The sequence below is a fragment of the Haliotis rubra genome, unplaced genomic scaffold (assembly GCF_003918875.1).
Source record: "Haliotis rubra isolate DU_JTF1 unplaced genomic scaffold, ASM391887v1 Scf252, whole genome shotgun sequence".
Lineage (NCBI taxonomy): Eukaryota > Metazoa > Mollusca > Gastropoda > Lepetellida > Haliotidae > Haliotis > Haliotis rubra.
Window position 1 is genome coordinate 1,293,870 of NW_025766581.1, and position 25,779 is coordinate 1,319,648.

General features: G+C 38.6%; 2 protein-coding genes across 2 annotated transcripts; one reads left to right on the forward strand and one right to left on the reverse strand.

Moving 5' to 3' along the window:
* Positions 1 to 309: 309 nt before the first annotated feature.
* LOC124279595 lies at positions 310 to 11,408 on the reverse strand. Its single transcript, XM_046715438.1, has 9 exons — positions 11,343 to 11,408; positions 10,496 to 10,668; positions 9,482 to 9,554; positions 6,891 to 7,066; positions 6,441 to 6,504; positions 4,165 to 4,316; positions 3,017 to 3,101; positions 1,344 to 1,635; positions 310 to 529 (listed from the first exon to the last, which is right to left on the reverse strand). Exons 2-9 carry the CDS (start codon positions 10,607 to 10,609, stop codon positions 310 to 312), a joined length of 1,176 nt encoding a protein of 391 aa, XP_046571394.1. The 5' UTR covers positions 10,610 to 10,668; positions 11,343 to 11,408.
* An 11,339-nt stretch (positions 11,409 to 22,747) lies between these two features.
* LOC124279596 lies at positions 22,748 to 23,678 on the forward strand. Its single transcript, XM_046715439.1, has 2 exons — positions 22,748 to 23,178; positions 23,288 to 23,678. The coding sequence occupies exons 1-2, from the start codon at positions 22,748 to 22,750 to the stop codon at positions 23,676 to 23,678; spliced, it is 822 nt and encodes a 273-aa protein (XP_046571395.1).
* Positions 23,679 to 25,779: the final 2,101 nt, after the last annotated feature.

Consider the following 25,779-nt stretch of genomic DNA (forward strand, 5'->3'; position numbering starts at 1 on the left):
ATCCCCGCGAAATCTTCATCAAGTGTAGATAGAATTTCCCTGACCGCCTCATGTGTCGGTAACATTAAGGAAGGCGAGTCCCAAATAGTAAGCGACTTTGCAACATCAGGTCCCGGTGAAGCGACTGAGGCTACCAAACGATCAGCAGTCCAGTGAAACACGTGATCAAAACCAAGGTGATTAGATCCCAAATCCTCATCATAGTCTGGGGCAAAGTCTCTCTCTGAGGACGGTGAACGAAACAGCAAGGGCGAACGGCTACGTTCAGACGACGCCTTAGAAGAAGACGCCTTGTGCCGAGATATCGACCTATGGTCGCCTGCCGAGGACGTGGAGGCAACGGGAGACGTTGGCGTAGGCACATGAGCTGACACAGTAGACAGGATAGGCACCGGTGCTGGAGGAGGCATAGGCGCCGTAAGCGTCAGAGGTGGCAGAGGTGGCAAAGGTGCTGGAGGCACTGTAGGAGGGAGAGGCGCCAATGTTGTTGGAGGCATGAACGGCATAGGCGCTGAGGTACCGGCTTGACCTGATAATAAAGTATAGAGAGTGCTGAGCGTGGACACATCAAACTGCTGTTGGCCGTATGGCGCCTGCATCATAGGCGCCTGAGGCATTGGAAAACCTGTAGACGGGTGATACGCATAAGGCGCCTGCCCCGGGAACACTGGAAAGGACTGTGACACAGGAGCCTGGGGCGCCTGACACGGCGCAAACTGTTGACCCATCGGCCGTTGCGGTGACAACATCAGCAAGAACGTAGGAGGCGAGGAAGCGCCAAGCGCATAATTGAGAACAACATCTCAAAGAACTGTATGATAAAGAGACCATAATACAGACATAATAAAAATACCACTACTATATGGTATAATATATAAGCCTGAACCAAATAAAACACAACGACTTACAAATACGGCGAAGTGTTGAAATGGGAAAGTGATAAAGTGATGACGGGACCGTGTTATAAACGTACGACATCACTAAACAGAACTACATAATTAAAATACCAAGAAAAAATGGAAGATAATACCCACACTTCTCGTAGAGGAAAAAGTATAATAATACACACAAAGTCAGTTCAACAACTACACACAAAAAATCCCGTAGGATACAATGAAGAGTTGGCGTGCGAAAAGCAATAATCTGAGGTGGCTGACGTCACATTCTGGTGACGCATGCGCAGACGAGTAGCAGCCGAGACCAGGAAGTGATTGCAGTTCTACGTCTTTTAACATCGTCTGGCAAGCCACGCTTTTCGACCCGTAAGCAATAAGTGCAGGAAGTAAGTAGTGCAGGGTTAGTTACAAATTTGAAATATCAACGCCATTAAGTCTCGAACATACGCCGAGGCATGCTCTAAAGGGATGTAAGTAAAACAGTTTTCTCTCACAGTAAGTGAATAAGCTCTGACCTCTGTGCTTTGTGTGGCGTCGCCTATTGTTCCAGACAGCATTGTGAGATACCCTTTCTGCTTGTTGTTCACAACAATTCCCTTCACCAGTTCAGCGGACGGAGCAGTTATGGCTCTGTGGCATTTCTTTTCGAGATCATCGATGACCCTTTTCTCTTCACGTTTCTCTTTGGCAACGATGAATGCTTCTATTATTTCGTTTATCCTGATGATAGCCGGGTACACTAAAATCAAACAAATCTAAATAGTATCTTTGATTACACATATTGATTTACGTAGATTACATTATAACCTCCCAAAAAGGCAAACAAAAGGGTTAACACATTATTTGAATATCCTTTCTGTAAAGTATGAAAGCGTTTTAAACATTTGGCAGCGCGATGGGTTATTACATACTGTTGAACAGTGTCTAAATGTTTATGTGATTGTACGTTTCTTGAATAATGATGCTTTTATGTTACCCACTGAGATATCATGTTGTGGTTTTACCTGGATACATTTGTCTCACAGACTATACCGAGGCAAACAGTAGTACTGCTGAGCTCCGGGACATTCACATTCGTAAGCCTATCATCAATAAACTATAGAGTTACGACAGGTCGCAACGTTACGGATGCTTTGTGGATCGGGACCCTGGTCTTTAAAAGGATTGTAGGAAAAAAGTCCTTGGAAACAAAAGTCCTCGGTAAAAAAGTACGGGAAAAAACCACTCAGGAAAAAAAGTCCTATTGTAATAAAAACCTATTTATTCATCTACTTTGAGGTCAAAGATTTTAGAAAAAAACATTGATAACTCACACATATGGGTTATTAAATAGATAATTGATATTTTATCTTTTTAATGACACTTGTAAAAACACGAAGTACTCACATACAAAGGGTGATTAAAAGGACGGATTAAATATTTAGATATGTCTTTGATCTCTTAAATGACATGTAAAAACATGAAATACTTTCATTTTGTGATGATAACGGACAGAATAGATATTCAAATTGATCTTTGATCTTTAAAACAGTGTTTTCAAAGGCAAGAGTTAATAGTGTCAAAGTGTCTGACATTTACATGAAGTACTTACTTTTAGTGATTATAACGGACAGATTAGATATTCAAATTGATCTTTGATCTTTAAAACAATGTTTTCAGGATGTGTCTATTTTACATTTGTTGTATGAATATGCAATACATGAAAGTCAATAAACGCTATGAAAAACTATGAAAAACTAAAAAAATACTTTTTATTCTTTTGTCAAAAAATCCTTTTGCAAAATAGGACTTTTTTTCCTAGGCAAATTTAGGACTGTTTTCCGGTACTTTTTTTCTGAGAACATTTTTCAGCAGACTTTTAAAAGTATTTTGATCTGACATGGCCAGGGACCAATCCACCGATTTTTCTCTTTCCGGAGAGACGAGCTCTATCATATGTCCTCGATGGCGGTTGTGTGTTATGAGAACTGAATATAGGTATAGCTTTACATTCCAGTGGAACGATGAACATGGTACTTGATGCCCTGGACATATTCAGAGCTCATGCAATTCCTTACAAATGTTGTTGCTCAGTGTTGTAAACCCTGTGCATATACATTAAATTCCGTGAAGATACCTACATTTAAACATAATGCGCTGGACATCTTGCTGTTTCAGAAGATTTTCAAATCCACGACTTGAGGATGCATTTTTCCGTTTCTGTTGCTGTTGCACAGAATGAATATAGTCATCAGCGGAACAACATAAACGAACTAATTTGAAAAAGTAATAATTGTTTTACCATATGAGCTGTACAATTACAATATAATTCTGGTGACGTGTGTTTTTCACTTACACGCCTAATAGTAATCCACGGTTATATTATAACGAAGTCAAAAGCATGCATGATACGCATTTCTTCAAAAATATAAACCGGGACCTAAACTGCTCATTATATCCGTCGTTTCGTAATAAGCGTGGTCGTTTTAGACGCATTTTACTGTATCAATATCTCGTTTTGAACCTGGGTAAATGTTTATGAAGGATTAAAGTAACTAAACGAACGAAATGTCTGTTGCATTATTATACATTATAATAAGTATATAGATATAATTAACGATCAGGAGGAATTGCTACTAATCCCGTCTTAAAACTGGCCAGATCCCATTGCCCTCTGAGAACTCCTGGGAAGAGTTCAAATGCACCGTTTTCGATTTCACCATAAGGAATGCTTGCATTCTGAACCTCGCAGAGTGACGTCATACGTAATTTAATCGAATACACAGGACGTCCTCATCAACAGTACAACAGCGCCAGGGACGGCCATAATGGCTGCCAACCCGTGACTCTCTTGAGTCGAGATATATGCACGTGAACAAGGCTTCCTAGTTGTACCAGACACCGACCCAGTCAATAGGTCACACCAGATCTGAGCCAGACAACCCAGTGATTGACATCATGAGCATCGATCTACGCGACTAGGATACAATGACATGCGAGATTCACCGCCCGATCCCTCTTATGACAGGCTTGGAATCAGGCTTAGTAAACAGATTCTAACCTATACCTTCAGGGTTTAACCACTTTGGAAGTTTGGCGTTATCACACAGGCTGGAATAACGGCTACAATAAGGTCTGAGAGGAACATTGAACGTCAGACATGAAATAGGACTTTCTCCGCCCTTGTGCCGCAGATATGGTCCTGATAAACCAAGAATCAACACATTGGCGAACTGGGGATTCGAAATACACTCGAAAATAGGAAATCAAGAAAATGTTTAAGCAATACCTTATATTCAATGTCCTCTTTAAAGAGCTTTCGATAGCCCTCTAACTTTTCAAAGTTATTTGGATCAAGTTTGGCATCTCGGAGCACTCTGTCCCAATGTTCCTTCAACTTTTGTGAATCTCTTCGCTGTATATCCCAAACGGCCTTGAATTCTGAAGTCACAACGTATTTGTATGGTTTTGGTATAAGTATATTTTATTATTTGATGTTTTTTGTTGATTGGTGTTTAGGGCTGCTCTCAGCAATATTCCAGCTATATTCCATATGGCGGCGGTCTGTAAATAATCAAGCCTAGACCAGACAATCCTGTCATCAACGGTATGAGCATCAATATAGACAATTGGGATACGATGACATGTGTCAACCAAGTCAGCAAGCCTGACCACCCGATCCCGTTAGTCGCGTCTTACGACAAACATGGGTTGCTGAAGATCAGTTCTAACCCGGATCTTCACGGGTATGATCACTGGTATCATCAGTATTTTATAGTGATTTATAAATAAATGCCTCTGATTCAGCCTTGATCGTAAAATCGATTTCGTTCAGTAAAGATTTCTTATGTCAAGCCTATGAATGGTATCTGTTATATTCAATTGTAAACCAATAGTGAGTGTTTTCCGCAATCTGATTGGTTAATTACCCTTGTCGAATAGTGTTCGACATACCTGAAAATTATGGCCTATTAACCACACATTTATACGTTGGCACTAATACCGTACTACTTTCGCTGCATGAATTTGCATAATGGATCGATTACCACCTCACTTTCTTTCGGGGGGATTTTCACAATCTTCGAAGACGACAAATTCTTGGAAGAATTAATTATTCAAAGATGATGGGGAGTACAATCCCATGGCATATAATCATATGTGATCAGATAATAGTAAAGTGATAGAACCCACGATCGCGCTACATTCAAAGAGTTCCTTGAAAAAACGCTTCTTACTACAAATTGGTTTACAATATCGATAAATAATTTGGTTTGTTCAATTTCCGGGATTCATTGGAATTCAACATAAGCAAATTAAGTTTTAAACCGACGGAGTCAGCCATACTACTTCACTCACTACATGTATTCGTCATTTTCTGACGCAGTCGGTTTTAAACTAAATTTGCCTATGTTGAATTCCAATGAATCCCGGAAATTGAACAAACCAAACTATTTATCTTTTAATTAACAAGAGCAATAATAAGATCAACGTCAACACGTATGATTGAGTAAATTAACGGTCAGAGAAAATGACGAATACATGTAGTGAGTGAAGGAGTATGGTTTCACGCCGCTTTTAGCAATATTCCAGCAATATCACGGCGGGGGACACCAGAAATGGGCTTCACACATTGTACCCATGACGTGGGAATCGAACCCGGGTCATCGGCGTGACGAGCGGACGCTTTAACCACTAGGCTACCCCACCGCCCTGAATACATGTAGAGATCACTGGATTATTTAATGTGAACCCCTTGAGAGTTTAAACCAGTAAATATGCAATGTAATTGACAAGGGCTGGATATAGATCGTTAACTTAATATCGATCATTATCGATAAATATCTGAGACGTAACTTTGAGCAGAAATGTCCAAAATGTTTAAAAGAAATGAATATATTTCACTTCACTGATGAGAGCCGGCATGTTTTGCATGCATTACTATCAAAACAGCGCCCTGAACATAATTTAGAAGCATACCATGAATAAAGTGCTAAATTTGTATATTGTGTGAAAAAGGTTCAACCTTTTTTTCTGTCACAAAAGCTGATATACGATATTATAGAAAACAATTTTCATATCGATAATCAATAACAATATCCAAACGATGATATTATCCGATTATCGATCATTTTAGCCAGCCCTACAGTTGACTAATTTAGCCATGCACTGTCTCTTGATATAGATTCTCTCCATATGAAGTTTTCTGCAATACTATCAAATACTGGTCATGCCCTTTAAGACATACATCCATAGGGTACACCACAATTCATGTCACGATTATATCGGGAGTCTGGCAAACCTAAAAAATATCTGTGCTTTTTTCCTACCCCCGTGTGCCAAGAACTTTCCCATCCATGGTCGGCATGGTCCCATGTCCATGAGACGTCTCGTCGTTGCACATTCTCTACATTTCCATATGTTTACAATACTCATTTAGAACCGTTGTTCTGGTCTGAATAAATGTTTTAACCTACATTTTCCCCGATTTAAATGTGCATTTTAGTGCGTAAAAGCACTAATCGTGTTATAGGCAGTCCAAAATAAGCGATCCTTTAAGTACCATACCTTTGACAATGTCTTTTACTTCTCGACGTGTCAAGAATTTGCAACTGTTCCTGTTGCTCCTGTCCTAGAATAAGGATGAAATACAATCTGTATAACATGCCTATGTACAGGCTACTGTCATTTATATATAAACTATACCACTACAGTTATAAACGTAGTTTGCCGTTAGTACGGCATAATCACAGCTGCTGAAATCTGATACAATTGCAATCCAGGCTGTAACGATCATATTGATGTTATTGTCATCGTACTCATTGTTATATGCATTTGTATCATGTTTATAAACTTATAAAGGCTTGTGTGAGGACGACTATTACTTTAACGTAACCTGTCTCCAGATGTTCATTGTATCATTTACGCTACTGTAATTATCTTAAAAGATTCATATTATTAACATTGCAAATCAACCAGAAAATACATTTCGTTTGCACTTCCAAACAAAGGCTGTACCTTTCTTTTCTTGTCTCGCTTCTCAAAAATCAACGTTGCGTAGCAACGCTCCTCAGATTCGTCCATATTGTCCACAATGTATTCACTGATGTCCATTTCATCTTTTCTGAGATTTTCCAATAATTTCTTCGTCTGTGTGTCTTCTAATGTATCTATTTCCTGAAGTATATCCAGACCTGAAAAATGTTGAGAAATAGATATTTAGACCTTGTAGGGTAATGTGTTCCAATTCGAATCAATTTTAAGACTTTCCAAAACGATTCCAAAGATTCCATGATCTCATCTATTAATAGCGATACCTTCCAACACGATTTCAAAGATTCAAATAATCTCATCTATTAATAGCAATACCTTCCAACACGATTTCAAAGATTCAAATAATCTCATCTATTCAAAGCGATACTTTTAAACATGATTCCAAATGTTCAAATTATCTCATCTATTAATAGCGATACTTTCCAACACTAATCCAAAGATTCAAATAATCTCATCTATTAATAGCGATACTTCCCAACACAATTCCAAAGATTCAAATGATCTCATCTTTTAATAGCGATACTTTCCAACACAATTCCAAAGATTCAAATGATCTCATCTATTAATAGCGATACTTTCCAACACAATTCCAAAGATTCAAATAATCTCATCTATTCAAAGCGATACTTTCCAACACAATTCCAAAGATTCAAATGATCTCATCTATTAATAGCGATGCTTTCCAACACGATTCCAAAGATTCAAATGATCTCATCTATTAATAGCAATACTTTCCAACACAATTCCAAAGATTCAAATGATCTCATCTATTAATAGCGATACTTTCCAACACAATTCCAAAGATTCAAATGATCTCATCTATTAATAGCAATACTTTCCAACACAATTCCAAAGATTCAAATGATCTCATCTATTAATAGCGATACTTTCCAACACAATTCCAAAGATTCAAATGATCTCATATATTAATAGCGATACTTTCCAACACAATTCCAAAGATTCAAATGATCTCATCTATTAATAGCCATACTTTCCAACACGATTCCAAAGATTCAAATGATCTCATCTATTAATAGCGATACTTTCCAACACAATTCCAAAGATTCAAATGATCTCATCTATTAATAGCGATACTTTCCAACACAATTCCAAAGATTCAAATGATCTCATCTATTAATAGCGATACTTTCCAACACAATTCCAAAGATTCAAATGATCTCATCTATTAATAGCGATACTTTCCAACACAATTCCAAAGATTCAAATGATCTCATCTATTAATAGCAATACTTTCCAACATTATTCCAGAAATTCAAATGATCTCATCTATTCATAGCGATACTTTCCAACATGATTCCAGAGATTCAAATGATCTCATATATTAATAGCGATACTTTCCAACACAATTCCAAAGATTCAAATAATCTCATCTATTCAAAGCGATACTTTCAAACATGATTCCAAAGGTTCAAATGATCTATTCTATTAATAGCCATACTTTCCAACACGAATCCAAAGATTCAAATTATCTCATATATTAATAGCGATACTTTCCAACACAATTCCAAAGATTCAAATGATCTCATCTGTTAATAGCGATACTTTCCAACACAATTCCAAAGATTCAAATTATCTCATATATTAATAGCGATACTTTCCAACACAATTCCTAAGATTCAAATAATCTCATCTATTCAAAGCGATACTTTCAAACATGATTCCAAAGGTTCAAATGATCTCATATATTAATAGCGATACTTTCCAACACGAATCCAAAGATTCAAATTATCTCATCTATTAATAGCGATACTTTCCAACATGATTCCAGAGATTCAAATGATCTCATATATTAATAGCGATACTTTCCAACACAATTCCTAAGATTCAAATAATCTCATCTATTCAAAGCGATACTTTCAAACATGATTCCAAAGGTTCAAATGATCTCATCTATTAATAGCGATACTTTCAAACACGATTCCAAAGGTTCAAATGATCTCATATATTAATAGCGATACTTCCCAACACGATTCCAGAGATTCAAATGATCTCATTTATTCAAAGTGATACTTTCAAACATGATTCCAAAGGTTCAAATGATCTCATCTATTAATACCGATACTTTCCAACATGATTCCAGAGATTCAAATGATCTCATCTATTCATAGCGATACTTTCGAACACAATTCCAAAGATTCAAATGATCTCATCTATTCATAGCGATACTTTCAAACATGATTCCAGAGATTCAAATGATCTCATCTATTCATAGCGATACTTTCCAACACAATTCCAAAGATTCAAATGATCTCATCTATTCATAGCGATACTTTCAAACATGAGTCCAGAGTTTCAAATGATCTCATCTATTCATAGCGATACTTTCAAACATGATTCCAGAGATTCAAATGATCTCATCTATTCATAGCGATACTTTCCAACACAATTCCAAAGATTCAAATTATCTCATCTATTAATAGCGATACTTTCCAATACTATTCCAAAGATTCAAATTATCTCATCTATTAATAGAGATACTTTCCAACACGATTCAAAAGATTCAAATAATCTCATGTATCAATAGCGATACTTACTCAATAGGACTTTCTGGATATCATCTTTCTCCATTCTGATATCGGTTCCTTTGTGCGCCTTCAAAACATCATCCTTCGCATGTACAATAGTTTGTCACACAATTGTTATGAACATTATAAAAACAATCATTCTTCATAATCTCACATTTGTCACTAAATTGTCTAGATCGTAAGAGCAATGTGACCACGGCCCGTAAGTAACCAGGCAAACCAGTGGTGGACATTATGAACAACAACTCATGTCATCGGACCTCGATAACATGACATCAGACATATCGCCAAGTCTAACCACCATATGCAGGCCTACCAAAGAAAACTTTCCCACTGGGCAGAAAAAAACGCAGAAAAGTCCACATTAATCGTGGAACTAGCAACAAAAACATATTACCTCGCTACTGAAACAGTAAAAACCGCAACGAAAAACTATGAAACTGCAACATTTTTATATCTGCGAACTTTGACCTCTACTGCGCATGCGCGTTACGATCTGACCTGGAAAAGTATTCCCGAGCAACCTTGAATCGCCTCGCGTACAAAAAGTATTGAACATGTCGAAATAATGTCTGTCAATCATTTCATACGAATGGAAAGTAAGCTAACCAAGTGTTTACACAAGTATCTTGATGGTAAATGCCAAATAACAAAACAAAAATACTTTAAAAAGGGAATGTAACTTTTGCCCAAGCTGGAAAATGTCGGTGGAGACTTCCTCTTCCATGTGCGCATGCAAAACCTACATTGCAAGCTCTTCGTTTTTTTATCCAGTTTTAGCGATTTAAAAGTGCCGTATTTTACTGTTTCAGTAGCGAGGTATTATGTTTATGTTGCTATTTCCACGATTAATGTGGACTTTCTGCGTTTTTCTGAACAGTGGGAAAGTTTTCTTTGGTAGGCCTGATATAGTCGCCATTTATAATAAGCCTAGGTTGACGAGAGTCAACTCATCGGAATTCCAAATGGCTGAGGCTTCATTGCCATACCGCTAGTAAATGGAAGGTATGGATGTAGATGTACCTTATCTGTGTAAGCCTCGTACATTAGTATCTGGTATTCTCTTTCCCTTTCTGCTCTCTCCTCTGATGGTGAAGGCAATTCAAGCTCAGCATGTTGGACCTGTAAGGCAGCCATGAGCCCCTTCGTATTTTGTTTTGATATAACTTGATTGATTCTCACGATAGCATCATGATCTGCAATATAAGTTATATTCGAATATATATGACATATAGCATATATTCAGTAAAGCTGCATTTCGGAAATGAGTTAGCTTTACGAGATGAACAATTGACTTGCCTTTGCATGTGTTTGTGATGGATTATTAGTGACATTATTGCCGCGATCACTATTATCATCAGTATCTGCTCAGTGTATAAACGGTATCGTACAGTCGAAAAGGTTTTCAGTGGGGACTTTCGGTGATAATTGGCACTTTTTCTCACTTTTTCTTTTCATTTACGCCAAATCAGAATAGCCACCATCAAATACATGATCATAATGCTGCATTGTTATTACCCTTGTCAGAGGATCAGTGTAAAGTCATTGTATCTGATAGTCTGGTTGTTTTACTGTCCTTTGTCGAGAGGGATTTATTCTGTCTGAGTTAGTGTTTATTATAATACAACTCTCATATTCACGGTATGGTTGAAATACTTCCGATGTGAGTATTTACTCATTCAACCACTCACTCTTATTGTACCTGACAGCGTCCCAGAGAGCTATATATTCCTTCCTTTGCTAGAATCCAGTCCATTTTGCATTAATACAAACATTTGCCAATAGGTGTTATAGATTGCCGAGGGTACTTCTAATGGGTTATTAATTCATCTAAAGATGTAAGCAGTATGATGAACATTTAATAACATACGTGCGGTTATTCTACGAATTTCTTTCAGACACTCTTCTATGTCTTCGCCAGTTACGTTGTCATTTCTTGCTACCCTCACATACAGGTCTTTCTGACTGCCACCTTCCTAGAGAACAAAATATGGTAAGAATATAAGTAGTTCCGTATGGACCAGATTGCACATTACCCAAAACGCAAACCATATCAAAACTAGAAATATGTGCATATGTCTAAATATGTACGTTTGTTTTCATGTTTTGTACAGTCACCCAAAATAGAAACCCATGTGTGTGTTTTAAAGTAAACCATTCAGATTTCTGATTCTGCCAAGTTGTACATGTGATACGTTGGACAACGTCAAAGGTGATTGTACAATTTTTTGTATCAGTCGGTGACGTCTATGGTTCAGCACGGCATTTGTAAACTCTAGCACCGTGTGTGATCAATATCTGCATGTAGGATTCCATGACGCCTCGTGTCCATTGAGCAAAGAGGCTTGCGGGTGACACGTATATAATGGCAGTTCATTCTGCGTGTGTCTTGAAAACGGCTTTAAATTTTCTAAATCAAAAACTAATTGCATACATTTCTGCCGTAAATATAAACCACATAAAGACCCAGAACTGTTTTTAAATGGCACTCCCATCAAGGTTGTGAAAGAGGCCAAGTTCTTAGGTCTGATTTTTGACTCCCATTTAACCTTTCTTCCGCATATCAAATCCCTAAAAACTAAATGCCTGAAGGCACTTGATTTATTGAAAGTCGTTTCTAATTCAAAGTGGGGAGGGGACCAAACTACCCTCCTACACCTGTATAGATCATTGGTCCGCTCGAAGCTTGATTATGGCTCCATCGTATATGGTGGAGCCTGCGCATAAGCAACTTAAAACTATTAGATTCTGTCCACCACCAAGGTCTGAGACTTTGTCTTGGATCATTCAGAACATCTCCTGTTGACAGTCTCTACGTCGAGGCCGATGAGCCTTCTCTTGCACAACGCCGTATAAAACTATCATTACAATATATTACCAAACGATATTCTAACGAGTCTAATCCTGCATTTCACTGTATCTTTAAACCTCTTTATGAGGATTTGTACAACAAGAAATCTTCTCTTGTTCCGCCTCTTGGGCTCAGGATTAAGCCATTCAATACTGCCTTCGGCATTGAACTGGAAAATATATCTCCTTCCCGTCTTCTTTCTTCTCCTCGTTGGCAATTGGTTAGGCCAAAAGTCGACCTAACACTCACTACATTTACAAAATCAGAAACTAATGACTTACTATATAAACAAGAATATAATCAATTAAAAAGTAAATATAATACATATAAATCCTTATTCACAGATGGGTCCAAGGATGGTGGCGCGGTTGCTTGTGCCACTGTCATTGGGTCCAAAACAATATCTTCCAGATAGCCCAATGACAGTTCAATTTTCACAGCAGAAGCAAACGCAATCTTAACAGCTCTTAAATATATAAATAGACACCCTAAATATAAACAATACATAATCTTTTCTGACTCTCTTTCCTTCCTTCAGGCGATAAAAAATATTTTTCGTAAACATCCACTTTTATTAGAAATTATAGAATTATAAAATGATCTTGCAACTGGCCAATACGACATCGTCCTCTGTTGGTTACCCAGCCACGTTGGCATTTCTTGGAATACAATGGCCGATCTTGCTGCCAAGGCAGCACTCAACAAATCTGTGACACCACTTCTGATCCCATAATCTGATTACAAAGCTGCTATAAGATCTTATATCCGTGATCTGATGCAAAAGAAGTGGGACACCCAAGTAGGTATCAATAAATTACATGAAATAAAACCCTATATCGGTTACACTGACTTGTGTTGTCAGTCCAGATTTGACGAGGTCATCATACGACGATGTCGTATTGGCCACACAAGATATACGCACGAGTACCTATTAAAAGGTGAGGATCCTCCGTTTTCTATCCCTTGTGATGAACGAATCACGGTCAAGCATGTCTTGCTTGACTGTGTTGAGTACTCCATCACAAGGGATATCTCTTTCAAATCCCGAACTATGAAGGATCTTTTTAATAAAATAAGTCCTCATTTAATTATTGCTTTTTTAAAAGAATTAAATTTGTTAACAGATTTGTAAATAGCTAAATATTTTATGATTGGAAGTTTGAATTAGTAACACAGATTGTTAGTGGCTGTATCCACGAGGGGGGTTAAAGTACTGTAAAATTATTGTCCTCCTGAGAGGGTACGTAAGTCCCAAAACATTCAAAGTAAATTTCAACTTTCCATTTTTTAATCGTATGATATGTGTAATTTTAATGTATGGCTAGATATATTTCAATTGCTAACGGCTGAGGGGATGATGTAAATCCAGCTAGGGCCCATGCAGGAAGCAAATGTACTGTAAGTCCCCATGGTCCCTAGTTTGGTGATCTACCTCCAGTTGTTGGCAATCTATAGCCTGTTTTAATATTGTATTGTCATTTATAATTCCAATATTTTAGTTTTAATTGCTAGTTTTAAATGGATATCTGTGATACACTAGTAGTTTACTGTTCTTCGTCAACAGGTTTTTTAATGTCCTACTTTATTGATCTATAATATAATTATAAACTGTTCTCGTCACGATATGGCTGAAATATTGCCGATGTGACGATAAATATTAACTCACTCACTCACTCATTCTGCGCAGTTGTTGCGTCATCTGAGACCCTGGCTGACGATGACCTCTTCAGGTCGTCCACAGATGCATAACTTGGTTGCGATTCGGCGACGGCGATGGTCACGGCAGCACGTGTGTGTTCTCAGGTCGCAGGAAATCAGTACATGTGTTGTGTGAGGACCAGTATTGTCACACCATAAATGATGGCTGGTGTTTACACAAATTGGACAACACGAGGACGTAAGAAATTGTCATGGCAGCTCACACCTCTAAAGCTCCACTTGATATGAACAAGATATGGTATTCGCTGTAACGACATGTACAGACCGCCTCCAACCTAATGGCACTGCCACTGAATCTGTCTACCTAATTCTTGCAACACCACACATAACGTTCATGCATATCCGCCAACCTCTCAAGATGTAAGGGCGGTGGGATAGCCTAGTGGTTGAAGCGTTGGCTCGTAACGCCGAAAACCCGGGTTCGATTCTCCACATGGGCACAATGAGTGAAGCCCATTTAGGTGTCTCCCGCCGGGATATTGCTGGAATTTTGCTAAAAGCGGTGTAAAACACTGCTCACTCACTAAATCAAGATGTTTGTTTTTATTAATATACAGCTCTCATATTCACGATATGCTTTAAATACTTCCGATATGATTATTTACTCATTCAACCACTCACTCACTCTTATTGTACCTGACATGTCTATATACTCAATACTTTGCAAGAATCCAATCCATCTTGCAATAATACAAGCATTTGCCAGTAGGTGTTATAGATGGTACCAGAAATTGGCATCACACATTGTACTCATGTAAGAATTCATATAAGGAGGTGTAATCGGGAAGCGTCAAGGGCGCTAACTTTCGGGAAGCCAGTGGTGTTGTCATCAACTTCAATGCAGTCGTTTTTGCATGTTGCCATCGTACCCAAATTATCCTCTGTAATTTACGCTAATCGAAAATCCTTACCTACTCGGCCTTTGGATTCACACGTTTCACGTCTATAAACCCAGCGTAGAGAATCCCTTAATATATATATCATTTAATACTGATTATTAGCATGATACTTATGTTAGATCACTTCGTTAACTGAACGATTCGCAGAAATGGCGTGTCGCGCGTTTAACCAGGAAACTCGTGAAACATTCCATGGCGTTCACCTGAATTCTGCTTCTCAGTTCAACAGAAATCGAACCACACAACTGTTACATTTACTCTAATAAAGTCACTAAAACATTTTTTTGTGACAATTTATCCGCAAATGTCAAGATTTAGACTCTGATTTTGTGCATGAGTACAGCATTGTTTACATGGTATATTTCCACGAAATTTACTTTTGAAAACATTGTAACCAGCCTATGCTTGGACGTTTATTTTCAGCAACTTTTATTCAAACAAAAGTAAATCTAAATAATCCACAGAAGCAAATAAACGACGTACTACCTTGCTCTGTGTCAGTAGTTTGTGATAGGAGACAAACGTCTGTTCCTTCTTTCCTTTCACGTCTTCTGTTACGTCGACATACTTGACCTTCATTGACGCCATTAGTTCTTTGGGTGTTGCAGACCTCATCACCCTGGCTACCGACTGGTGACCTGTCATCAATTACAGTTAAATGTTACTTTGTTTTCGTGAAGAAAGAATATTACACATTTAATATCAACAAAACAATGGTGAACCATAGAAAGTGCAACGCAACACACTGACGCCCTTTGTTGCCCCGGACCCGTGATGGTCCGGGTTAGAATTGATCTTCAACAACCAATGCTTGTCGTAAGAGGCGACTAACGGGATCGGGTGGTCAGGCTCGCTGACTGGATTGACACATGTCATCGTATCCCAATTGCGTAGATCGATGCTCCTGATGTTGATCCCTGGATTGTCTGGTCCAGACTTGATTAGCTGGAATACTGCTGAGTGCGGCGTAAAACTGAACTCACTCACTCACTTTGTTGCCCCGCAAGCAAGGCGTATGGGTCGACATTTTGTGTCAGTGCTCAATGGTAACCTCCAACAACGTACCATCAATAGAATGTCATTGGCCATCAATAGGCCTAGACGTCTCATAGAAGACGCAGCATTTGGTTGGTTGGTTTATTATTTGACGCCGCACTCAGCAATATTCCAGCTATATGGCGGCGGCCTGTAAATAATCAAGTCTGGACCAGACAATCCACTGAACATCAGTGAACATCATGAACATCAAATCTTTGAAGGGCATTTAGAAGTGGAATACATAAGAAAAGCAAGATTTATGGATGTCAACACTTCTTTATTGCGAATAACACGACGTTTCGGAGTGTATGCTTGCTCCTTCATCAGGTTAATGGTAGGGAGTATAAGGGGGTGGGGGATATATATACATACATGAGGCACTTACAAAGAAATCATGTATAACAAGTTTAACGATGTTGGGGAAAGAATATGTAATACAAACACGAGGAGGCCAGTGATACGCTACAACAACATGGTAATCGATAGGGTATCGAAGAATAGGGAAGCCAGTGATGGCGTATAGACACGAGGTAAGGGAGTGCAGTAAGCACTACAAACAAGAGGCCAGTGGGCTGATGAGGTAGTGATGAGCAATAGTGCTTTGAAACCTCCTACTTCAACTTCAACGACAAAATCTACAAACAGGTTCACGGATTCCCCACGGGTTCCCCTCTGTCCCCCCTTATCACAGAGATTTTCATGACATCCTTCGAAGAATCAGCCCTCTCAACTGCTCCATTCCAACATACCATTCACCTGATGAAGGAGCAAGCATACACTCCGAAACGTCGTGTTATTCACAATAAAGAAGTGTTGACATCCATAAATCTTGCTATTTATCATGAACATCGATCTACGCAATTGGGAACCGATGACATGTGTCAACCAAGTCAGCGAGTCTGACCACCCGATCCCGTTAGTCGCCTCTTACGACAAGCATGGGTTATGAAAGACCAATTCTAACCCGGATCTTCACGGGTCTGTATTACCTCTCTTTGTCGTCGGCTGTAAATAAGAGAGCCAAAATTGGCGACTGATGTTATGAACCCTCGAACACGTTGACCGGACAACATTCCCATTATGTTGCATGAGATGTCGTCCAGGCCGAATTGTCACCACGATCTCTTAGTGTTTACGTTTCCAACATATTCGACAATGTATCAACGACAGTATTACTTACGGTTAACTTGATTAATAGAATTTTGGATCTCGTCCCTGTTAAGTCGTCGACAGAAGATATTGGTGGGGTTTGTAGTGTCTTCCTGAAACACATGTACATATGTAATATGGTTACATAAATCAAATACATATTGTCAAGACATTTAATTATGTCAATGAAGGAACTATAGTTTGGCATGAAATGCATGTGGACCCGGTTTTTTGTAAATATCTCTTCATCCAAAGATCCAATCGATCTCAAACTGTGCAAGTGGATGTTTTGTCAGACAACCTAATCACATTGTAAATCACTGATTTTATGCATTTGTATTAAATAATCTGTCTATGTAACTGTCAACAAAATAAACAGCAGAACGCAGACTGCTTGCAGAGGGAGGTAGGCAATGACCTGTAACAGCGGCAGTGTTGGGTCATAAAGGTCAATGCACGTGCAGTTCATGATAGTTACCTGTGCACTGCACAGTGATAGACCGTTTGGATCATTCACATTGACTACTTCTAGCTGTCATCATGAAAGCTTATTCAGATGATGCTAAACGTTTAATTAGAAATGTGTTGAATTTTTTTTAAAAAGAGAGCAAACGTAGCAAACCGATTTGTAAGGTGTCGGATTACATGAAACGTACAACTTTTGCTCTTGGCATGAAAAAGAACATCGTGCTAAAAATTGTGAAAAATAAACCAACAACCAATAAACAGAACCTTGTACAAAAAGGTAGGCATCCAAAGTTAGATTCTTTTGACGTCAGGGTCATCAGAGATGTCATTCGCCGGCTATTTGCTAGAAATGAACACCTGTCCACAAGAAAGTTACAACACATCCTTGCAGAGGATCACGGCATTAATGTTTCTAGGTTTATGCTAAGCAAACTACTGCTCAAATTTGGATACAAGTACAAGAAGGTAGCAAACCAGAAACTTGTAATGTGTGAGAGATCTGATATTGTGAAAATAAGGTGTAACTATCTGAGAGAAATTAAGCAGGCAAGAGAGGATGGGTTCGAACCTATATATCTGGATGAGACCTGGGTCAATGCAAACCATACTGCTGCCAGACAGTGGCAACCCACTGATCCCAGTGATGGTTGGAAAATACCAACAGGCAAAGGTGAACGTTTAATCGTTCTTCATGCTGGTTCCAACTGTGGATTCCTACCTGGGTGTGATCTGGTATTTCGGTCAAAATGCACAGATGGTAGGGACTATCATACAGAAATGAACTCAACGGTTTTCACACAGTATGTTGAGGAACAATTGTTGCCAGCTCTGCCTTACAAAAGTCTTGTTGTCATGGACAATGCTCCCTATCACAGTGTTCGAGATCCAAACAATAGGTGCCCAACTTCCAATACAAAGAAGTCAGATATGCAGCAATGGCTAACAAATAACAATATACAATTTTCAATTAAGACCACTAAACCACAGTTGTACTCTTTGATTAAACCTAACAAACCTCCACCCACATATAACATTGACAACATGCTACGCCAACACGGCCATAAGGTCTTGAGATTACCACCGTACCACTGTGATCTCAACCCAATCGAACGTATCTGGGGAGACCTTAAACGTACAGGGGCCCGGAAAAATCAATCATTCAAGTTGAATGATGTCAAGCACATTGTCAACACTGCTATATGTGACATTGACATTGCACGCTGGCATGCATGTGTTGAACATGTCAAGAAGGTGGAGAAAGAGTACTGGCTCAAAGATGGCTTGAAGGAGCAAACAGTTAATCCAGTTGTCATTCGTCTGGACACTGATGACTCCTCTGTGGAAGAATGGAGTGAACTTGATGAAGTTTAATTCTGTTATTATATTTACAGATACTAATAGTATCCAGCCAGATATGCTCAAAGAAATATAACTTTGTTTAACAATGACAGCACTGACTAATTCCAACGACTTATAGTGTAACATGAAACACTCATTTCACATAAAATTATCATGAAAATATAAATATTAACTATCTATATGCTTAAAGCTATTAGAAATGCATTGCTTAATTTGGAATGTGAACGACATCAAAACAAAACACTTTTGTCTTCATTCTATCTTTTCTTCAATGAGTGTGCATGATTGTGTGTGCTTGTGTCCGAGGGAAGGGGGCTTTAACAGTTGTTGAGCTCTAACCATAGGCGGTCCGATTAATGATTTAGTGTAAATATACTTTCTGTGTTCTTTAAATGCATTTCCACTTAGGTACATTACATTACAAATTTAAAGATTTTAACCTACAGAATAATTCTCACTAATGGGTTTTGTGGTTAATGATGAACAACTCAGAGAAACAAACTCCGTATCATGGTTAACAGTTGGCACCCACCTTACCCTATTCACGACCTGTGACACCTCTTCATACCTGTCACGTTCATAGCTGACCTACATTGACAAACGTTGACCTTTATGACCCAACACTGCCGCTGTTACAGGTCATTGCCTACCTCCCTCTGCAAGCAGTCTGCGTTCTGCTGTTTATTTTGTTGACAGTTACATAGACAGATTCTTTAATACAAATGCATAAAATCGGTGATTTACAATGTGATTAGGTTGTCTGACAAAACATCCACTTGCACAGTTTGAGATCGATTGGATCTTTGGATGAAGAGATATTTACAAAAAACCGGGTCCACATGCATTTCATGCCAAACTATATTGAACGTGTCAGCTGTCTACATTGACATTATTTAGTTCGTAAACTGTTTTTCCATTAAGGTATTTCTGGGTGTATGGGTTCTTTAAGTAAAAATTACCAGCTGTAGCACCTTTGGATCTGTGTTTTTTTTATTTGTTTACTTCTTAAGGTTTGGTTATTTTGTTGGGTTGGGGGTTGGGGGTTGGAGGGGTTGTTCTTAGTATATTATATGTCTTTGCGATACAAAACTGCCATGTGTTATTGTATGGAGCTAAATATTTTGGTTTGGTCTAACCTTGTTTTCCTTTTCAGCTCTCCTTTTCCGGAATTCGACCAAGTACTCCTGATCAAAATTCAGCCCATTGCTGTCCATTTCTACGTTTTTCAATTTTCCAGATTTTAGTACGGCAATCCAGGAATCGCCCTGATAGAGTCCTCTGATTCCATGATCTAGGACCACACATATCCTCTCGGCTGTAAAACAAAACAGAAAGCAGTTAAAAAGGATAGGATAGTATATGGTCTATGGCCTGGGTGACTACTGACTACGGTATCGACGTTTACTCAGATTTTGTTATATATTATATAAATACAAAGATATCCCTTTTGCTAAAAAAAGCAACGTTCATTATGCACTGTAACTATTTTACATGGGATCTATGAAGTACACCGAGCAGATCTGCAGACTAGGGTTTACTGTAGAGTGAGCGGACAGAAAGTTTTCACCTTTTCGCGAACCCCTGGTGAGTGAGTGAGAGAGTATGGTTTTACGCCGCTTTTAGCAATATTTCAGCAATATCACGGCGGGGGACACCAAAAATGGGTTTGACGCATTTTTAGCCATGTGGGGAAGCGAGCCCATATCTTCGGCGCGACGAGCGAACGCTTTAACCACTAGGGTACCCCACCGGACCGCGAACAGCTGGTATCGTCACCATTGGTAGTGATTCATATACACATGCTCATGATGTAATTAATTGGCTCATAATAATATAGCCGAAATTTTGAAATCGATTCCGCCAAGAGAAGAGATTTCTTGTGGATGTGAAAAGGTTTTTCACGCTTTTGTCTATTCTGTACATCTGAAATATTTCAAAGATATGAAAGTCTGTGCTTAAACGTTTCCACAAACATTGGCACACCAAATATAACACCAAACTTTGAAATGACTAAGACATCTATCAATCCGAAAATGGTGGATACGGTGCTTAAGGTGACTCTTGGCACACCAAATATAATACCAAAATTTAAAATGGTCAAAACATTTATCAACCCGAAAATGGTGGATACTGTGTTTAAAGAGAGTCTTGTAATGCATACGTACTGTTGTAAATACGTATATAATACCAAACATGAATTGACTATGGCTTCTATCAACAGAAAAATGGTGGATACGCTGTTTAAGGTGACTCTTGGCACACCAAATATAATACCAAAATTTAAAATGGTCAAAACATTTATCAACCCGAAAATGGTGGATACTGTGTTTAAAGAGAGTCTTGTAATGCATACGTACTGTTGTAAATACGTATATAATACCAAACATGAATTGACTATGGCTTCTATCAACAGAAAAATGATGGATACGCTGTTTAAGGTGACTCTTGGCACACCAAATATAATACCAAAATTTAAAATGGTCAAAACATTTATCAACCCGAAAATTGTGGATACTGTGTTTAAAGAGAGTCTTGTAATGCATACGTACTGTTGTAGATACGTATCTGGTGGTCTATATCTGCGTGCGTCAGTCCTGGTGGGGAAGAGGTTGGTCCCTGCGCTGCTTTCTCCTTCTACCAAAAGAAGATTACTGATTACGATTTCAGTATGTAATTGTGCTGTGAGAATCTTTTGTCGCATCTCTTTCACAACATAAACTGGGTTTGTTTGTTTTTTGTTAAACGCCGCACTCAGCAATATTCCAGCTATATGGCGGAGGTCTGTATGTAATCGAGTCTGGACCAGACAATCCAGTGAGCATCGATCTACGCAACCAAGTCAGGGAGCCTGTCACCCAACCCCGTTTATCGCATCTTACGACAAGCATGGGATGCTGAAAACCAATTCTAAGCCGGATCCTCGCTGGTTCAAACATGTAACGACCAACGGCAGATGAATAGGTTCAGTACAATTATCTTTTGGCCGGGAATAAGATCATTCAGATTGATTTACCTTTTCTTTTGCCTCCTGAAGGAGGATGCAAGTGTCCAGCAGATCCCTGTCTCCAACATTCTTGAGCTTAGACAAACGTCTCAGCACTGCTACGGTTTCCTTTCTGTTGTGTTCCATTATCTGGTCATTTCTAAGAGCGACATCAAGATCTACAAGCACGGCGTTGGCTGTAAGTCAATCAAGATTGACAACATGGAAGTAGTATATAAGTTATCAGTTTCGGACATCAAAGCATTCCTAAGGAGAACAATAGCATTCCTAAGGAGAACAATAGCATTCCAGGGGAGAACAATAGCATTTTTTAAGGAGTACTCCTACATACCAAAGGAGCACATTCCATAAATTCCAGGAGCTGTCCTTTGAACCCTTAACCCTATTGTATACAATGATAGCCTACACTATGGTTCTATACCAGCCGGTAAAGAGTTAAGTGACGTCTTTATTTAACATCATGACTCACGGAGATGGGAATGTGTATTGAAATGTTATGAATAGGAACCAAGCAAATTTGATATATTGAAATTATTGCTATTAAAGTTGAAATGGGTGGAATATTGGCCACCTACATCTTTTAAATATTTGTGTTGTTTGGCATTCCATTTATCGTGTCTTGTTAACCAACCAATCAGACAGCATGTGTACTACTCTGCATCCAATCAGACAGCACAAGCACTACACAATCCCATGTTGCACCTTCCACTATAAGACATTTCAAATCAGTTATCATTGCTATCATAGACCAGAAGAGTTTTGGAAAAGCATTTCTGCTCGCAATCAATATGGCGCAGAAGGTGTTGGACATGAGACGTATAGGCTTCTCAACAGACCAGTTACTTACTAGTGTGTTTCAAGAAGTGAAGGATATTGTGAATACTCAGGTACATTTGCATGAAACTATGATACGAACAAGTGAGTTGTACAAAACCACATACACCGAGATGACAGAGCGAATGAAGACCTTAGAAGAGAAACTGCCATCAGTATCGCCCGCTCTCTTGAGTTTGCTGTTGGATTACATGAAAATTGCTGCCACATCTGCCAACGAGAATTCAGAGAACGGAAAGCAAAAATCTCCCATCGCATCTCTTCCTAAGGCTAAGAAAACTAGAAAAGTGAAGGAGAACGAGAGACAACCAGTGGCAAAGAAGAGCAAAAGACCACAAAAGCGGAAGACCAAAAAGGAGGAAGCCAGTCCAGCAATCAAACCAAGGTAAGTGTAATCATTACGATAATTAATTATATTTGTTCTACCTAATTGTTTACAATGAAATAATTTTGTTTCTCAATTTATGTCTTATATTCGTCTTCTTTATTGATAGGAGCGATGTCAGCGCTATTTCACCTACTGCACCGCAGCCATCTCCATCACTCCTAATAGAACCTATAACACCTCCTACAGAACCTAACTTCAATGACTGGCTTCCAACAGAGTCCACCTTAAATGACTTGTGGTTGGATTACACTCAACTCATGGAAGACATTGAACAGCAAGAGAAACAATACATGGAGATGAATGTCGCATGTGATTTAACAGCGGAAGATCCATATGAAGAAGAGAAACTTACTCCTCTTCAACGAAATTGTAGCATTTGTAGTCACAATAATATGCTGCGTCACGTGAGTTGCCATAGTGGACAAGTCCAGTGTCACGTGTGTTGTAATGAACTTATTGACTGTTTGTGTGACTATGATCCAGAGGGAAGATTTTGAAGGACATATCCTATCAGTGTAAATTCAGAGGTGTTTTAATCATGCTTTGTAACATGGTGATGATCATTATGTACTGTAACACACTTTTGTGAATTGTAATAGTGGATAGTAGTGGAATGAATAAATAATAAAACCAAATGTGTTTTATGTTATATATATTGTTTAGTAAGTCACATTCTCCTCAGTACAACATGAGTTCCCAAAAGAAAAGCAGTGAGTTGAAACAGCAAAAAGCATAAGAAAAGTATTATTATGACCCTCACAAGCCAGGCGCTTATTATGGACCCTCCAAACTGCGTGATGAATTGAAGAAAAAGAGTCACCATAGTATCAAGCTGAGGAAGGTGAAACGATTTGTGAACAACCAAGATGCTTATAGTTTACACAAACCAGTCAAACATAGATTTAAAGGATGAAGTAGGAACTGAATATCTCAATCTGGTGAAATCGGGAAATGTGAGACTTGAAATTGAATTCAAATCTGCTCTCACCAAAACTTTGAGTTGTGTCATCATGAGTGAAAGAAACTCTATCATAGAAATTGATAAGGCAAGGAATGTGTATATCAAGTAATCATCAACATGAAAGCTTCAGAACTGCAATGTGCCATACAGTGTGATTCAGTCTTAGAGAGACATGTCTTGGGAGTGTATGCTAAAGATACTTTACCCACACTCACACCTTCACTGTTGAAGAAAGGAGTGGGTGTCATTGTGAATACAGACAGCAGACAAAAGAGTGGTCGCCACTGGGTGGCTATGTATTTCAAAGGAACTAGAGCAGAACTGTTTGATAGTTTAGCAGAACCAGTTGATGTTGTATTTGATAGTTATTTAAAGTCTTATGTTAAATCTTACTTGCACAATGGTGAATGGTTACAATCTGTAGATTCAAATGTATGTGGCTTCTATTGTTTGTATTATCTCTTATGTAAATGTAAAACCAACTGGAGTTTTCATCACTTTCTTCATCAATTTGATGTAAGGAACTTTATATGGAATGACACTTATGTATCTCAATATATTTGTCACTACTTCAAATACTGTACACCTTCTTGTTCCAGTTGTCAATGATGCTATTGATGTATGTGAAAAAAAAATGGAAAAAAAGTAGTTTAGATCAAAATGATGTTTTGTTGGGTATAAGAAAATATACAAATGCAAATATCATTTGCAAAGATATCCTGCATAGTAAGAGAGTCGAATAATACTAAACTGAAGTAAGTAATGACTGGCATTTCACTCTTGCCTGCTGATGGATAAGACGTCCTTTTTCAACATGAGGAGAGCTTCTGGGGATATATTTGGCCCTACACCCATGTTCACAAAGTTTGGCAAGAGCAAGTCAACAAAAACACGTCAGAGAAAAACAATGGGATCGCTGAATAGACAGGTTACATCTAACAAGAAAAAAAGAAGGGCAACTGTGAAGGGCAAAAAGAAGACTGCACTGATAATACAACCCGTGTCCAATATCATTATGAAACGGACTAAAGGTGCCTTGAAACGTAACATGGCTCAAAGGTATAAAATAATGCTTCAGACCCTCTAATCACCCACTTGTGTTACATCACTATGGAGCTTACTACCACCTGTCCAGACTGTGACAAGAGATTTACGCGAAAAGATAATTTACAAAGACATCAGAAGCAGATGCATATGCATGGATCAATTCAAGAGTTACATCCTCCCCTTCCTCAGGATAAACAACTTCCTTCTCCTCCTCCTCAGGATAAACATCTTCCTCCGCCTCAGGATAAACAACTTCCTCCTCCTCCTCCTCCTCTCTGGAGGAGCACAAGAAGCACGAACGATTCAAATTTCTGATTCCCTCCAATGGCATCATCGTCTGACCCAGTGGATGTGGAAAGTCGGTGTTTGTTTTCAACCTATTAAGACATGGATTCATTCAACCTCTACCTGACTGTATAGTCTGGTGTTATACCGTGTGGCAACCTATTTACGATAGCATTCTTCAAACTTTACCCCAAGTACGTTTTGTGAAAGGAATACCTTACAATATCGAAGATGAAAACTACTTTGATGCCCACAACCAGAACATGATGGTGTTGGATGATTTTCTGTCTGAAGCAAAGAACGAT